We start from the raw sequence: 19073 nt of genomic DNA, 5'->3' as shown, positions 1-19073 counted from the left end.
ATTAAATAGAGCGAAAAATTCTTACTAAGTAAAAGTTTACAGTCTTCTCCATAAAGAAAACATGCTGGGGATGGGGGTGGGGGTGTTTGACACTCACAGTTAAGTTCTTTGCTAGCTAACCTCCAGGAATACCAACAGTATTCCTGCCTTCTAGCTTTCTGTTTTTATTAAAGGGAAGAAACCTTTACTAATTAGTTGCCTTGAAATGAAGTGGGCTGCCTTATGAGGGGCTGAATTCTCTATCACTGAACATGGCATATAACTGAGGGATTCACACATGAGAGAGAGTTAGTCTATCTGACCTCACAGGAACCACCCCACTCCGAGGTTCTCTGTATCCAGCATACTTAGGAGTCCATGAACACAAACACTGCTACTAACAAATTCTGAAGGGCAAGGAACCTGCCCATTTTGTTCCCAGTTGCATACCCTAAAGCCACCACAATGTCCAGCACATAGGTCATACTTAATATGTTAAATCTGATTATACTGAAGCATTACATCAAAATGGTTAAAGTACAGAATGGGACCCAAATGCTTGGGTTGAAATTCTAGTGCTCCCACTGACTAGTTTTATGATTTAACTGCATGTGCCTCAGTTTCTCATGGAATAAAAATGGTGCTACTTCACAGGGTTTTTAGGAAGATTTAATGACTTAATTTATATAAAGGAATTAAAATAATGTATGTGTTAGATATTATTATTACTACTATTAGTATCATGTAATCTCTAAAGAACAATTATTGAGGCCCAAAATAATATAGCCATATACAACATCTAGAACAAAAATACAAAACTGGTAAAGAAGTTGTCATTATTTATCATAAATTATAATGTTTTCAACCTTTATAGAAGATTGAGATAAAACCCAATCTCAGACTTGAAGACTTAAATTGATCACTTACAGTTTTCAACAATGAATCATGGCCAGATTGCTATATAAATATTTGGTTTAGTTAAAAGAAGTTTTCCTTCCTACTAAAGGTCACACAGAATTTCCAGTGCAATTTATAGAGTAAGATCATCTTAAACAGCCATTATAAAATTAAAAGCCATTACAGCAATTCTTTTATTAATAAATTCTCTTTAATTAACCATAACCCCTTCCTACAATATTCTGCAGTTCTCCCAGAATAAATATTTTGAGGTCTAACTGTCACCAAGATCTATCACCACCCCTTAGAGTGACTCTGTTGTCTTCCTATCAAAATATGCACAAGAGTAGGGGACTGCTCAGGACAAAGTGTAATCACTCACAGTAAGTTCCCCCTCCAAGATGGAAAGTTTGCGTTTGTTTGGGGGCAGGGCTGGGCAATGAGCTCATGACAGTCCGAAGAAGAGAAAGTCAGCACGACCCAGTGATGTGCCATAGGCACATTGTGGGTGGGGTTAAGGCACATTATCTAGAAATCAGGCATCTTTCCCACCAAAAAAAGTAAGAAGTTGTTCTCCTGTTTTTAATTAAGATGTGGTGCCTAGGCCAGGAGCACTACAAAGGACGTGCAGCGAGATAGTAGAGAGGACGCACGAGGGGTCTGTTTTCCACAGCTGGGGTAAGGGCTTCATGCTTCACGCTCTTCCATGTGACCTTCCTCTCTCATGTATTCTGAAAGCTCACTGCTATCTCCCTCTCCACCCATGTAGAAATTACTAATTTATATGTTTAGTCAGCTGGTACCCAAGGCCTAAGACTGCAGGATCCCCCACCTTCAAACGAGTGGAGCATCGAAGGCTGGCAAATGGGTGGCCTTTGCCAAAGCCCAAACAATCTCACTCAGAAGATTGAAATTATGCAATTCAAATGAAAACACAATAAAATGCAAGTCACAGAAAGGCTATGTTGCTTCAAACTCAGATATGAAACACTTATGGTGACTGCAAAGAAAGTTAGTGAAATTAAGTAGATCATAGATGCCATTTATTCCACATCCTCTCATAATGCATTTTTTGTTCTTTATTTTTTTTAATCCCCACCTGCGGAGGGAGAGGAGAAAGGGAAACATCCATGGGAGAGAGGCACATGGATCGGTCGCCTCCCACACGCAGCCCAGCAGGGGGTGGGGATCAGACCTGCAACCCAGGTAGGTGCCCCTGACCAGAATCGAACCCGAGGCCCTCTGGTGCGCAGGCTGACGCTCTAACCACTGAGCATGCCGGCCAGGGCCATTTCTGTTCTTTTAATCATGAATTCCAACCTCAAAAAAAGTTTTTTGCTAAGTTTCAAACATTTTCTAAGTAACATGTAAGGTGATTTTGCCTAAAGATTTGAAAAATAATTCAATCCACAAAATTTAGTATTTCAAAGTAAAATTTACCTAATCTAAGTGAACACACAGCATAATATCTAGTCTGAGTCATATTATTCTACTCCAGGTGACAGTTACAGTTTTTAAAAAGTAATGTGATATTTAATAATTATTATTAATATTAAATGTTTTCTGTCTAGAAAACTTAATTTATTATAAGAGATTTAAAAAAATAAACAATTGGTTGTTCATATGCAGAATCCTATCACTTCTCTGGAATTTATATTACAGGATATAAAGGTAATTTACAAATGTTCATTGTGTACTTAATTTAAGCAACCATGATTGCTTAGAGATAATTTAAACTAAGTGCACTCAGGCCAACTTTCTTAAGGCCACAAATATAATTCAGTGACAAGACTCAGCATTCTGTAACTGAACTCTAAGTCCAAGAAGAAAAGTCCGTTTTTAATAGGTTTTTTAAGAGTGTATGTGAAAAATACTGTTGAGACTGTACTTTGCTTGGCCTGGGTCATGCTGACCTAGCCATACAAAGCAACCCAGCCAGTTCACTGCTTTCTGGCTGCAGTCCGAGCAGAGCTACTCAGACAACTTGATGTTTTGAAGAAAGTGGGGAACTCTTAAATGGGCTGGGGCTGGCAGTAAATCACAGGGAGAATGGCTTGAACTGCCAGCGCCAAGGTAGTGTGGAGTCATGGAAATGTCACTGAATCAGGAGTAAGGAAAGCAGGGCTCGGCCTGCAGCCAGCCACCCATCACCGTGGAAAGGTGGCGGAGTGACAGGGCAGCAGGAACACGGACGGTTAAGCTCAGCAACGCCACAGCAGTTACGCTCACAACTTAAAACACAGAGAGAGTTAGTAAAACCGGCTGGGGTTAAACAAGGAAAGGAAACGCAAATTAAAATTTTTTTACATATATTTTATGTGAATACATGTAATCACGGGGATCAAAAAATACATCTATCATTGTAGAAACTGAAACACAAACAAATTATATTCTTTCTTTCAAAAAAATAAGAGTAGTAAAGCATAATGGTAAAGATTTTATTTAGAAAAACTGGAAAGGAGGTCAAAGTTGGAAAGGACCAAAATTATAGCAAAGAACTGAAAATAAACATTACCAAGAAAAAACTAGAATAGAAATCCCAAAATGTGGCTAGATTAAGCAAAATACAGGAAACAGTACAAAAAACTTAAGTTTTAAAAACTTAAACTTACATACTCACACACACACACACCCTGAGACTAACAGAAATACCTGAGATAACAGAGAGACCAAGACGAAGGAAACCAAAATTAAAGAAATGATTGGGGGCTGGGGACAGAGACCATGGAGAGAGATGGAAGCACAGCATGAACACTGCATGGGCCCCTGTGCATGGCCACTCGGGAGTAAGTCTTAGGAACTCAAAATACCTACTCTAAACGCAAAAAGAGGCCCTGTCAATGATAAAAAGAAATTCAGATGAACAGGAAATAATGATTTAATATTAACTCTTGGAAGAGAAAAGGGCTTAAAGAGAATCATGGAAAATGGAAAGTATCCAGCAAAGATGATTTTTATTTTCAAAAGAGAGATCATTTAAATCTATAGGACCTAAAGGAACTTGTCAACAGAAACCTACAACTAAACAGATAATTACATACTTGAAAATATATGTAACAAATAGTAAAATGGTCTCAATTACTAGGTTTAATGCCCAAATCTCTTTTTTATTGTCCATAAGGCAATATGAAAGGACTTCAAGATACTTATTTCAATCACTGTCATAAAAATGATGACGCTTCGGCGCCGTTCTCATGACAGTCATCACATGAGCTCCCTAAACACATTCAAAATATGAAGCTTTCTCAGCTTTCACGGTTACCAAGGGCCTTAGATTTTTCATTTCCTACTACTATTAACACAGTTTTTAAGTTTTATTTCTAAGCCTTCAAGAAGCAAATATGAGAGGCTTTAGAATTTATTACATGCTACCATATTTAAAGTGTTATTAATAAAAGTAATTGTTTCTTGAAGTTCTGCTGTTTTAAGGCAGAACTAGGTTTTATATAATTAATTTCAAGCATCTAGTTGACCAGTAGCCCCAAAATGTACACTTATAAATAGCAGGACAAATATGTACAAAGTACTCACTTCAACACTGTCAATTTTCCCCTCATGGCAATGTGGTGTTCTTGGATAGATGTCAAAAAGATGTGGTGGTGAATCTGTATGTAATCTTTTGATATTTCTTTTAATAATATCTTTACAATTCAGTTCATCAAAGTTAGTTCTCCATAATAAAACCTGTTGAAAAATTAATCACATTGGCAATTATTGACTTGCATATACAAGCAATAGAACTGATTGATTTTTTAAAAAATGAATATACAGAATTGTCCCTCAAAATAGGAAGACTAGATGTATATTTCAACAATATTGTTACTTCTCAATACTTTTTTAAGAGTGGGAGTGAGAGAAAGATTTAACCTTTTGAATTGTCTTTACGTCCAGTTTAAAATTCTTATTAAGAAAATAACTTATTACCTCAAAATCCTCTTTATTTTCCCAAACCCCAAAACCATGCTGTCCACCTTATTCAATAAATCTGGCTATGAATGACTTTTGGCTATTTCAAGTAAATGCAAAATTGCCCCATAAACAATTTATATTTACTATCCTCAAGAACCTTATCATTTGAAACATAAGACATACAGACAAAATACTAGGCAACAATTCAAGTGAAAGTGCCACACCAATACCGGGCGTACATTAAGTGTCAGTTATATGTATAATTAAGTGCAAAGACAAGCAAAGAAAGTTAACTGCTGTTTCAGTTCCAAGAATTAACAGAACTGGCACGATTTCAGCTATGAAATAGCAAACTTCCTGGCATTAAGTTAAAATATAAGCTCATTAATACTCATTTTAACATATACAAACTAGCTGGTTGTAAAAATCTGCGCTGGAGTCTTGGATTCCTTGCCTTAACCTAATCAAAGAGGGAGCAGGAAGACGTACAAACCTGTGCATCCGCACCTCCTGTTGAAAACTGCTCTCCACCTTTTGAAAATGAAACAGTAAAGACAGGTCCCTAAGAAATGAATGGAGGAAAAAGAAAACGTACTTGGTGAAGTTTTCTCATGGCTAAGAGTACTGGGAACATTCATTTTCTTTCTGTCTAATTTATGTAGACAATTGATGCAGTTGGTCTGAGAGAACATCCTGTCGCTAGCAACTAATGCAGGCAGAGTGAAGGTAATCAAAGAACCAGCCCAATTATATGAAAACACATATAAATGATATTAAATGAAAAATAAATTCTAATAAAAATTTTAAAGTACACTTTTTTTTTTCCTTTAAAGAAAAGCTTGTACATGGATAAGCTAATAAGAATTTCTGTTAAGATTTTCTGGCTTTGGACTCTATTCAACAACTCACTAGCAGAAACTGAATGATAGCTCTGAGTGATGAGACTAAGGCTACATGAAAAAAGGCCATTTTCCCATTTTCTGACTACAGTGGGCTTCACTGAGCTCGCCCGTCATGTGGGTAACAGTGAGCCACTATTAATTTTAAAAGCAGAAGATAAATAGGAGAAGAGAGGTGATGAAAACTGATGTCATAAACACTTTATCTAACCACTATGCTGTGCACCTGAAACTAATACACAATAACATTGAATGAAGATTGATGTCGCAATTGTGAGAGGATGAAGTAGGAATGAATGGTTGGAGGCCAGTTAGGAAGTTACTGCAATCATCTGGGTGAGAGGTTGTGAGAACTTGAAATTGAGCAATGACTGTGAAGTTGGACAAGACTACACTTGGCACAGTCACAACGTGCACAGCCTCTAGGTCAATTTTTCAACCCAGATAAGAGTAATGATTTCTCCTTTCAAAAATATCAGCATATTCTGTTTTGTTAATGTGTCCTTAATCTAGAAAAGAAAGCTTTTTGTAAAAAACACTTTATATTTTTTTAAGTAGACCATCCCACATATTTAGGTTATTGTAGCCTCATAAACATCATCTCCTCCAGACCATGAAAAATTACATCTTTGTGTACAAATTTTTCTCCTAAATATTGTTTATTTTTTCTATTAATCTATTTCCATGGATATTTTAATCCTTGGCTACTTTTATTGGCTATTTACTCAGCTTAAACCTGTGAATATGTACATATGAGCTGGCTAGTGTCTATTTCTGCTTCACGCTAACACAGCTGCAGAGCAAGTGACAAAGCAAAGCAGGAAGCCAGGCAGGATATAGGAAGGCAGAAAAAAACCCTTCTCCCCTAGACCACAAAGCCCATTCTATTTCTGGATATAAGCTGCTTAGACTTGGTTAAAAGGAAGTATCTAGTACTTTAAAAAAGAGAGAGGATGCATTCTAAAAATTCAGAGAAGTTTGAATATTTACCCAGAAAGGAGGAATAGTTTACATACTTAAAAAAGTTTTTCTTTAGTGTGTTATATGCCAGGGTGTGTGTGTGTGTGTGTGTGTGTGTGTGATTGAACGGACTCAATAAATAGGACCTCTCTTTCTCACTGAGTTCTAAACCAATTGAGAAATAAGAAAAAGAAATAAGGCATAGGAGAGCCAAAATATCATCTTTCTTACTGATAACGGTTTGCAAAGAAAGAATGTAGCTTTATCTGTGGGCTATCGGGCTTCCTAGAACTGAATCCTTGAATGAGTCATATTTGAGTGTCCAGCCCCAGGCAAGACTGGACAACAGCAGGCCTCCCACAAGAAGTATCAAAGATGAAAAGCGAGGGCAGGCTTACTTCTAAGAGTAGAAGGCATTGGACTCTACTTGATAAATGTATCCTTTTAATCTCACCAGATTAGTGAAAGAAGTGACTGAGGGGGTGTGAGAGGCTAAGTGTGTCAGAGCTAGTGGGACAGCCTCCACAGGACAAGAAAGATCAGAAGTAGGGGGAAAATTTTATCTATTACCACTTAACCAGTTAAACCTAAACTACACCCTGATGAAGACAGCAGTGAAAGGTTAATTTAATGGCCATAAAAGTTACACACTAGTTTTGACAAGAATTACAATAAATAGTATTTCTAGTTGTTTCCACAGGATAAAAACATGACCTTGGAAGCAAAACTATTTTTTATGACAGCAGCAATATGTGCTATATTTTGAAAAATAATAAAAGCATATAATAAAATGGATCAAAACTTTAAATATATATGATTTAAAAAATAGAAGTCTCAGTGTTAGTACCGTATGTCCTTGAAGTGTATATATGAGCCTTCCTTCTAATAGATCCAGGATCTTAAGTGTACCATCTGAAGAAGCACTGATGAGATAGTTACCCGAAGGATGGAATGATAAACAATTAACTCCGCAGCTGTGAACTGATTTGTAGAAAATAAAGCAAAAATTTTAGAGAACAATTCTTAATTCTAAAGATGCCCCTTTACTCTATTAGCAATATCAGGTGGAAAACAAAAATCAATTATAGGCAACGTTTCCAAAACACCAAAATTCCATATAGCTCACTAAAACAAGTACGTGATTTGGCAATATACACTTAAGTATCCAGCTAATGAGACAGAATAGCTTTCTAAATAAGAACGTGTTATAGAAAGATGATCTTGTTAACCACATAACTAAAAAGTCTTCAGATATATTACCAATATAAGCATCAGATGATTATTACCAGTTCACATAAGGTATACAACCTAGCTTTAAACTAGGTTCAGTAATCATTAGTAGGCTGGTACTAAGGGGTGAAGAGTGTGCAGGTATATCTGGAGAAGGACAGTCTTGCCAGCTTGAGGATTCATTTCTGGACACCATCCTTCCAATAGGAGGCAGCATAACACAGCAATGGAAAGTTAGTAAACAAAAGACCCACGTCAGTTTTCTCAATTCTTTTAGAAAGTTACTTACCCTCTTTAAGTCTCAATTTCCTTATCTTTAAAATGGGGGCAATAATAATACCTCCTCAGGGCTGCTGTGAGGATTTATCAGTGTCAGCTACATGGTAAAATATTACACTTATTAAGTCTGAAAATTTTAATATAAAACCAATATAAACCAAGACATGGATTCATTTCTCTTTTAACTTCAATACATAGGCACAGTAAGATGTTGTTTTCTACCAGTTATAACAAGTATTTGTGCCAGTTTCTATCTCTGACTTCTCATATAATGTGAACAACTAGAGTTTGAAAGTCTCACAGTAATTTCTTTCTTTATTCTTTTATAGTCCTGGCATCATTTTAAAGGTCCTGCCACCTCCCTTTCCACTCTGGCATCTACCCCAGCTTCTCAGACCATGTTGCTGATGGGGCTCAGTGTTCTTTAGTCAGTTCAAAGGCAGCCCATGACTCTTATTAAGAGGGCCAGACCACACTGAGAAGGACAGTCTGTCGGCTTGAGTTTCCCAGGAGTCCACTCAACGACTGAATTCTTTTGTTATGGAAATTGTACCTTGATAATGCTGGAGTAATTTGTTCAATCTTATATCCCAGATTTTCACAGTATGATCAGAACCTGCTGAAGCTATGCATGTACCATTAGGGCTAAAATCCACAAAATTTGCAAACCTAGGAGGAAAGGATAAGATGGTCTCATATTTTGATTTCTTTATTCTCATTTCTTTATTCGAACTGTAATAATGAAATGTCTCCTTAGCAAACTACGCCACATAAATGCACAAATACAATGGACTTACCCTGCAGAATCTGAGAAGTTACTGATACACTGCTTACTGGTGGTATCCCAAATTTTAATAGTTTTATCCTCACTACATGATACAATTAGTCTTCCATCAGGTGAAAATCTGGAAAGCACAAGAAAGAAGGCTGTTTTTGGGAAAGGCTCCTGATGATAACAATCACAGCCCCCCCACCCCCACCACACACAAGTCAGGCTGTACATACTAAATACCAGAGACCACTGTCACCACACCGTGCAGCCAGGTCGGCTTCTGCAACCGACATCTTTTCAACTGAAAATAAGCACGACAGACGACACTGACAGGCCATTAAAAGATCAAAATATACTATGTAGATCAACCAAGGTTCTTCTCCTTTTATTCTTTTATTTAAATAGCTGAGTTTGATGGCATCTGTTCTAGGTCTTTGATTCATCTCTCCATGCCTTCCAAGCCAAGTGCCTTGCCTTTTGAAAGCACTCTCTTTCTTTCTTCTACATCTGTCATTTTCCGGTGCTATCCATATGACCCAAGAGAGCCTTTATAATTCATCCTCCCACTGTAGTTAAGCTTTTTGTAACAAAAGGCCTTGTGTGTTTAGAATTAAAATTAAATTATACCATTAACAAAAGAACCAACTCTCCAAACCTGTAAGTTCCTGGACGTGGGGAGGCCAGAGGGCTCCAACGGACTGAAAGTAGGACAACTCATTTACAGGGAATGGAAGTTCCCACATGGACACACCTATCATCCACGTGCCCCATTGAAAAACAAATGGCAAAATTCTCAGATGGTTTATCTACTGTTTTTATGCTCTCCTTTCATTTTAAGATCCTTTCCAAGGTTGCCCCACCCCCAAGTGCCTTTTTTGGACAGAGAAGAGCAGAAGACCAAAACCAATTTTTTTAGACTACAAGGAAATCATGAATAGTATTTTTGTTATTAATATTTTAGCAATAACAAAAACCAAAGAAGACAAATTCAGGTGACAGATTAATTATGTTTCAATTTTACTTACATTTCCCTCTATGCCCAGATTACTATAAATCATCAATTACGGGTGTGGATTATAATTATAGGCTTTTCTTTGTACGCTCTCTCACTCCACCCTCTCCTCCCTCCCTGTTCTTAAGGCTGACCTAAGAATAATTCTTCCTGACAGAAACTTTGAATCTGGCAGTTATGGATTCACCATATTTAAAAAAGGGACATAGAAGCACAATTAAGTTCTACGTAAAATAATCTTTAAAAATTCAAGAAAATAACCTTGCAAGAAAATATCTTCCATGCTGGGTAGTTCAGCATGATTTTATAATAATGTGATATATTATTAATCTTTCCACCAGAAAATATGTGATGAAGATTCAAATGTGAAGGACAGTGTTGTAGAAATGCTCCAAGAGATGAAATTTATTTTACACAGGCCCTGGGGATGAAAAACCTACTCAGTATCCCCATGAATATAAACTTTACATGACAATGTAAACAACTAATCCAAGTAATCAAACTGCCTCTTGTAACAAGCTATCTTTTTAAAACATTCCTTAATGTGCATATTTCAAGTAGTAGGACTATTTCTGAGACGACTTGGTGCTCACATTTTAAGAAAGCAATGATGAAAAAAATTAATAAAATGGAATGATCAGATTAAAAACAAAGTACAAAAATCCTCACCCAACAACATTATTGGCCAAATCCTACCATCTCCACCATCATCAGTATCCTGCTAACCCTACAGCAACTCTTTTAATCCCCAATCAACCCTATGAAACAGGTGCCACCGCTCACCTCAGTTTACAGATGCATAAAACTGGGGCACATAAAGAATCAGTAAATGCCAGTCACACAACCAGGAAGACTAGAACCAGACAACCTGGCTCCATGGCTAAACCTCTCGATCACTCTGCTAAGTTCCTGACAGACAGGGAAGTATCTTCTCCTGGGCACAGGATGTGGAGCACAGAAAGCTCTGTGCAGCCCCTATGGAACCACAGAAGGTTCTAGAGTGGAGAACCACGAGGCAGTGCTCCTCAGGCGCTGCGTGATGGGCTCTGACAGGTTAACCACTGGACTACCCTTTAATAAAAATCTGCGTGCGCTAGCATCTGCTGTGAGCGCTCTAGGGGAGTTTATGTGGAGGACATTCATTCATTCATTCAAACATTCACTGACCACCTGCCTGAACCAGGCACTGGGCACTGTCCCAGGTAACAGGAATACACATAGTGGTGAATGAAACTGAGATCCCTGTCCTCATGATAAGAAAACAAAAAGGTGCCAATTTATCATTAGAAGCTCCATAGAAGAAATATGATTTTAAAGAAACATGTAAGAAAAAGGAGGTATACTGGCCAGAATGAATTCATCCTGAGCAGAAGGGGCTATAGAATAAGAGAAAATTTTCAAGCTAGAAATTTATCGTGAGCAGGAGGGTACAGCCTGAAAGAAATTTCCTGTGCTAAAGAAAGGCAGAGAATGCAAACATTAGATAAATACAGAATGGAGGAGGTGACTGGGAAGAAGCTGGCACCAGAGTTAGAGGTTTCTACCTCCAACTCCACATGACCAAAGGGCTAAGGCCCTGCCCCTCCTCTGGACACTATATCATAATCCCTGCATATGCTTTCTGTATTTTTTTTTTGCCTTTGGAGGGGTTGAAAGTAAAGATGGTGGCTTGTATCTTCTCTTCTCCCTTTTATTTTTAATTAGATACCTCAAAAATAAGTTAGCAACAACCCAGCTAGCATGGCTCAGCAGATGAGCATCGACCTGTGGTCTAGGAGACTGGTTTGATTCCCAGTCAGGGCACATGCCCAGGTTACGGGCTCATTCCCCAGTGTGGGGCTTCCAATGACTCTTTCATCACTGTTTCTATCTCTCCCTCTCCTTCCTCTCCCTGAAATCAATAAAGAAATATTAAAAAAAAAAAAAAGTTAGAACCAAAAGAGCATGCTTAGCTTTGCCCTGACTTTGATCAGGAAAGAAAAGTCATTTCTTTGTCAGGGCTCTGAGACATTAACAGATTTCTAATTCTCTAATTCAGTACCACCAAACCACCTTTAAAAACTTCCAGAGACTGTCACCAAGATGGATACTACGTTAGTCAGTAGTGACTAATGGATCAGCAGACGTGGACTGTCTATAAGGCATTTGTTCTAGAAGTTAACTGAACTATTTACTGTTCAATCCTTTAAAATGTATTGGTAGTCATTCGAGTGAATGAGAAAATTCTTGAACACTTTCCATAAAAACTGGTTCACGTGTCCTTGATCGTAGCCCAAGAGTTATATAATAGATCTTTAACTTGGAATCTATGGAGTTCCCAAAACTGTACATAAAACTGCATTCTATATGCACAGAAAGTTATTCATTCATTAGAAAGCCAAACAGATCCATGAACCATGAGGTTTTAAAGCGCCTTCATAAGAAATAAAAATTTTCATTTGAATATTTCTTATCATTAGAATAAATATTCTATAAAAACAAATTTGTAGCCCTCAGGGCTCTGAGACCAGCATGAGCATCGTCCGTGTCCTTTAAGAAACAAATCATTAGTAAGAGGTACTCTGAAGTCAGCAGTATTCATGGCAGGGGCGGGGGAGAGCAGTGAAAAGCGGTGGAAATAAGACTGCCTAGTCACTACGGAGTCCTGAATTGTAGGGTCAATTTTGCAACTGCCCGGCTCTGTAACCTTGTGAAACTCATACCCCCCTGGCTACCACTTTCTATTTGGATAATGTGAGAGTCTGGATTGCATTCAGACCTAAAACTTTCATAGACTCATTAAAAAAAAAAAAAAAGGCAGTCTCAGAGCTTACTTTGATGGGATTGTGTTTACATACTGAAGTTGAAGTTCAAGAAAATAAGCAAAATATTTATGTTTTTTTTAAGTGTTAGTCAGCATTAGAAGAGAAACCATCTGTTGATTGCAGTAACAAGATTCACTCCTGCAACTGCTGAGAGACAGAGAGCAGATGAAAGAGGTATAAAAAATTTAAGCATGCCAGTTATTTGTTGGGCCATCTACAATTTATATGCCCAGACTCCTCTCCTCGGATCTCCACCCTTAAGTACAATTGCTTACTGGGTGTCTCTTCTTGGATACCTGTAGGCACCTCTGACTCCGAATTTGTCCAAATCTGAACTCATCTCTTTCCTCAGACAGCTCCTTCTCCAGGGTTCCTTTTCTGAGTAAACGTTTTCTGAAGTCAGAAACCTAGGAGTCATGCTTGATTCCTCTTTCTCTCCCACCCCCCCATATTCCAATCCATGATTAGCCCCCGTATGCTAAGTGGAATAAGTCAGTCAGAAAAAGCTAAGAACCATATGATTTCACTCATATGTGGGATATAAAACTGAAACTCGTGAAACAAACAGCTATGTGGTGGTTGCCAGAGGGAAGGGGATGGGGGGTGAAGGGGGTCCTAATATATGGTGACGGGAGAAGATCTGACTTTGGGTGGTGGGCACACAGTGCAATATACAGATCTTGTAACATAGAAACCCACACCTGAAACCTATATGATCATATTAACCAATGTTACCTCAATAAATTTAATAAATAAATTAATTAAAAAAACATACAATGCTATCTTCTGTTCTCCACAGGGAACAAAAGTGACCTTTTTTTTTGCCTGCAACCAAGGTAAGCGCCCTTCACCAGAATCAAACCTGGGACCCTTCAGTCCGCGGATCAGTGCTCTAACCACTGAACCAAACTGGCCATGGCTCAACAAAAGTGATCTTTAAATTCTAAGTCAAATCTTTCAGATTAAGACCCTTTGGGGGGGGGGGGGTTTCACATTTCCCTTGGGAAAAAGTCTGACATCCGCACCACTGCTTGCCAGGTCCTCTGCCCTCCTGTCCATTCATCTTCATCACAGTCCTTTCTCTGACACCACACCCCTCTTCTCTCAGGTCCTTGCTCCTAAATCAGCTGTTTCCTCACATGCTATTTGTTCCCTGGGCCTCAAACACCACCCCCTACTCTCTATCTAGTTTAAATTACCTAAAAGGATCTTACTTGTCCTTCAAGTCTCTGCTCCCCTCATTTCCTCAAGAAAAGCCTTCCTGAACTCCCACCACCCCCACGTTAGCTCCCCGGGTCGTGTAACTAACATAGGTCACATTCACACACCACCCTTACAGCCATGTGTTCTGTTTGCTTCCCTAACAAAATGTAAGCTCCGAGAAGAGAGAAACCACATCCATCGTAGTCATGTGCATGGTAATGAGTAGGTCCTCAGTAAACATTTAGGGCATAAGAAAAAAAACTTTTTAAGGGATTTGGGACTAACTTAGTATTACAGCCAATGAGATCTTATGTTTAAAATCTTTGCAATTTGTCACACAACATGAACGTACTTAATGCCACTGAACTGTATACATAAAATGGTAAATTTTATATTACATATATTTTAGCACATTAACAAAAAATATTTGCAATTTAGATGGTTAAAGATTGCGTGCAACACTGACAACAACTGAAAATTAAAGGCAGATTTTCCCCCTAAAAAAATAATGCTGTAAAAGCAATAATGTTGGAACAGTTGTCTCATTAGGTTCTACTTATTTTTGACTAAGAACATCATAAAGAAATATAGTTATCTCACAGTATACATTATTTTTAAGAACACAGGGCTATAATAATTCTAACTTTTAGAAGAATTCTTTTGTCTGTAAAATAGATATTTCTTGCCTACATATATATATATTTCAAATGATAAATATTTTTTTCATTACTTATTAAAGAAAAATTACTTATTTAAAAAATTAAGAAATATCTAAGTAAAAAAGTTCATAGTCCCATCACCCAAACAAAACTACCCTTAATATTTTGTAACAGGTACTTTGTCTTTTGTTCGTTTATAGGCCTTTTATATTATAATCGTGAGTTCTGAATTTTGCCCTCTCTCCCCCCAACATAAACATGTTTTCATGTAATTACTTGCTTATAGTCCCCTTTTAATAGCTACATAATAATCTAAATTTATTTAACTGGTTTTCGTTATTCAGAAAAAATGCTTATTTTCAATTTTTCACCATTATAAATTATACTGAAAGCAATATCTTTGAATATAAAGTTATTTCCTTTGAATACAAAGGGGCATTTTAGAATAAATTTCCAGTTGTGGAATCTCTGTAACAAAGATTCCTGAAATATTTTGCACACTGATTTCTAAAAAGACTATACTAACTTATATTTTAAAAGCATGAATATATTTCCCAATAGCTGGCATATCTTAAAAATATTTCTGTAAATTAAGATGCATGGTCATAAACAATGGTTAGTCCAGAGAACATAACTGTTCATCTTTTTTTACACTAATGAACACCATCTCTGTGCCCCATGGAGTAAGTCTGGGCTTCAGGAAAAAGTTCATAAGTACTGAGCACAGAGACAGATACAGAATTTTAATTACTTAAGTCCATGGCTTATCATGGTCAAATCACTAAAAACAAAAGATTAAGAAAAAAAAATCTTGCCCAGCCGGGCGTGGCTCAGCGGTTGAGTATTGACCTAGGATCCAGGCGATCGGGGTTCAATTCCTGGTCAGGGCACATGCCCGGGTTGAGGGCTCGATCAATGACTCTCTCATCATTGATGTTTCTATCTCTGTCTCTCCCTCTCCTTTCCTCTGAAATCAATAAAGATATATTTTAAATAAATAAATAAATAAATAAATAAATAAATAAAATTAAAAAAAAGAAAAAGAAAAAAAATCAGAGCAGCAGGGGGAAAAGGGAACATTATATGTAGGGGAATAACAATAAATGATTGCCACCTTCATATTAAAAAATGCAAACCAGAAGACAATGGGATGACATCTTTAAAGTGCTAAAAGAAAAATTACCCATTGAACTAGAATTCAACATCTCAGCAAAAATATCCTTTAAAAAGGATAAACAAAAAGTTGAGAGGATTTATTACCAGGAGACCTGCAGTACAAGAATAGTAAATGACATTTTCTAGGATAAAGGGAAATGATAACAGATGGAAACCTGGACCTATACTAAGGAATAAAGAATGCTAGCAAAGGTAAGTAGGGGGCAAATACTATGATAGACATTTTTTTTTCTTATTTTCTTTAAAAGAAAATGGTTGCTTCATGTGTTGTGGGCTATTATCATATGTAGATATAAGCGGTGGGTAAATGAAGATGTAGTTTTGTAAGTTCTAACATTAGAACTTTTAGAAGTTCTGACATTATATATAAAATTAATTCAAGAGTAGATGGTGATATGTTAAGGATGTACAATGCAACCGGTAGAGGTTACCAATAAACAGAAATACAGATGAAGAGCAAAGCTAAAAAGCCTACAAAGGAAGTAAAATGGGATACTAAGAAATACTCGATGGATCCAAAAGAAAAGGAGGAAAATGAAGTAAACAAATGGGACAAATAGAAAACAAAAATCAAGAGGGTAGACTTAAACCTAATCGTAGGACTAGTTACATAAATTTAAACAGACTAAACACTCCGATTAAAAGACAGATTTTCAGAGCCAAGTACTTGAATATAAAGTCATCCTCTGCTAGTTAAATACATAAAATGAACTCGAAGGAGGAGAGCAGTTGCCCATATACAGCAGCAACCTCAAGCACTATGAGCAGATATGTGAAATGGCTTTTGGATACAACCTAAAGGTGACTCCAGTACAATCCTGAAGAGAAAAAAAACTGGAATGTGAGGGTAATTAATAGCTGACATTACTCATTCATTAGCCTGTTCATTCATGATGACTCGATGAGAAAGGCACCTTTTGTACCCATTCTCAGCTCTGGGTGAGACAAAAGCCCAGAGAGGTTATGCCATGCTCCCGGGACCGCATGCTGGTGAGCCCATGCTCTCCACTACCCTATGCTGTCTCTCTGCTGAAACTAACGCACAAACTGCACTACCCGGAAGAGGCTGTGCCAGCCGAGCGCCCAGCAACCGCGGAGGCAAGAGCAACACGGTCAGCACGTGTCCCGCCGGCCCCGGGAGAGGGTGCCTGACCAGCAGGCTGATGATGCGGACTCCTCGGCAGGTGTGTATGCGTGGCAAAGACAGGGCCATCTCATTATCCCGGCCTGAAAAACCATCCATCAAGGTTTTTTCCAGCAAACTCTCTTGCTTTGGTTCCAGGGCCCACTGAGGTCTGTGACTTTCTTAACAAGGAAGAGGCCCTGGCTGAGGCACACAGATCTTCCAGGGAACTGAAAGCTAGTGTTGTCACTGTACATGAATGAACTGGTATCCACTTTATGTTTCAGACTCTCCTAACTGTATTAAGTACGATTCAGTTTCCTCTGAGCATTCTCACCTCTGGGTAAAGAGTGGAAACAGGACGTCTAGTCTGCCAGACTTTGGAAGTAAGGCCTGGACTAGGATGACCCCATCAGGAAGTTGCACAAACACTCTGAGAGCTCAGCCTGAGTGGTCAATTGGACCCTCTCAGTTGTCTTAGTCTCTAACTGCAGTACGTTGAGCCAAGAAAAAAAGATCATAATAAATGCCGGAGGAGAATCTCTAAGCATGTTGTAGAGCACACATATGGAAATGTGCCGAGAAGGTGAAGTCTTTATTCATTAAATTTAACTCAATTACTTATCTGAGAACATTCTTCCAGAGTGGCCTCTGCAGAACTTTGTATGAATCACTCCCTCCAAATAGTAAGAAAGCAAATGATTAAAAAACCAACCAAACAAAAAATAATAACTCAGAACCACAAGGTACCAGCAAGATAAAGGCATTCCATTAAGGTGTGATGAGTATAAAAATTATCAATCCGAACAGAGGAAGACCAAACGGGAAAAAGAAAGTAGTGAAGCCCTGTAAACATTCTCCATGCAACATGCATGTACAGTACTCCTGAATTTGATGTAAAGAATCCACAAAAATGACTCCTGCCTGAAGGGGCCTGTGAAAACTCCCTCCAAAGCTACCTGCACATTAGATAGAGGTCACCCTTTCACTGATTCATTCAATCCACATTTTTGTACAACTCTGGGTCTTCCCCACACTATGACTAACACTCTACAGTGCTTCTCACACCGTACTTGACTCTACTTCGAACACCCTTCCTGACACCTGCCGTACTAGCTCCCTCACCTCAGTCAAGTCCCTTAGAAGAGATGCTTCCCTGACCGCCATACGGAGCTTGTTTCCTTACAGCATTTTTCTGCAGAGCACATATCACTAGTATATTTGTTCACTGTCTGTCTCCCTTTAGTAAGAGCAGCTCCATGAGCATAGGAATTTTTTCTGTTTTGCTTCCTGTGGTATCTGTAAGATTTAGAAGACTGCCTGACAAGAGAATACAACATGAATAAAATACCTGTAATTCAAAGTGTAATAGGGAAGAAAGGCCTAAACTGACAGACCTCACAAACAGAGCAATGTGACACACAAGGGATCAACAAGCTCAGCCTGGCAGAGGCCAAACATCTCTCGGAGAACAGATGCAAAGCAGGACCCTGAAGGGGCGGTGGGATCTGGGTTCCTCCAGGCGTGACAGGCAGCATGTGGAGGTACAGATAACAGAGCCTCACACACTTGGGCAGCTGTAACACGGTGAATGGGCAAGGGACAAAAGACGGGGCAGTAACGGGAAGGCAGAGCAGACGCCAGGGAGAGGAGTCACTCAGGGCTTTTAAACTGAGGAGCAGGTGATGGGATTTGCATTTCAGAAGGTCTCTTTGGAGCCAGTAGAGCAGTAGGCAGAAAGGTTGAATGAAGGCAAATCTGTAATCAGAGAGAACATGTAGGAGGCAAATTGCAGAGGCCTCTACAAGGGCCAGTGGTGCTAAAAATTAAGGCAGTGGTGCTGGGATGGAGATAAAGCAGGCCTCTTGAGCGCACATGACCGGATGCAAGGGTAACTCCCACTTTTACAAAACTCTGCTCCACTATCACTTCCTGTGGAAAGTAACTTTAAAAAAAAAGCAAAAGGGAATTTTTTTCAGGCTCGTATTCCCCCAACCCCCACACATATGCTAATAATTCCAGGTACAGCTGCATCCAGAAACTACCCCATGTAATCAGACAGCCATTCATTCTGTCTTTATCTCACAGCTCTGCTCTCCTTGGAATCAGCATCATTCTCAGGTCAGTTCTTTGCCCACAGTATCCCTCAGCAACTGCAGGCTTAAATGAGC

General features: G+C 38.5%; 1 protein-coding gene across 9 annotated transcripts in view; it reads right to left on the bottom strand.

The window, feature by feature from the left end:
• Window positions 1–19073, bottom strand: part of POC1B (POC1 centriolar protein B) — a 90649-nt gene that overhangs the window by 42713 nt on the left and 28863 nt on the right. For all 9 annotated transcript variants that reach the window (XM_081127562.1, XM_081127555.1, XM_081127557.1 and 6 more), the window contains 5 exons: window positions 8951–9058; window positions 8707–8822; window positions 7492–7625; window positions 5279–5347; window positions 4408–4560 (listed from right to left, as the gene is read on the bottom strand). In XM_081127562.1, coding sequence (XP_080983688.1) covers window positions 4408–4560; window positions 5279–5347; window positions 7492–7625; window positions 8707–8822; window positions 8951–9058 — 580 coding nt within the window. The remainder of the gene's footprint in view (window positions 1–4407; window positions 4561–5278; window positions 5348–7491; window positions 7626–8706; window positions 8823–8950; window positions 9059–19073) is intronic.

Source organism: Miniopterus schreibersii (genome assembly GCF_964146895.1).
Source record: "Miniopterus schreibersii genome assembly, chromosome: 2".
Lineage (NCBI taxonomy): Eukaryota > Metazoa > Chordata > Mammalia > Chiroptera > Miniopteridae > Miniopterus > Miniopterus schreibersii.
Note: the sequence above shows the minus strand (reverse complement) of the source record. Positions and strands in the feature narration are given on the sequence as shown.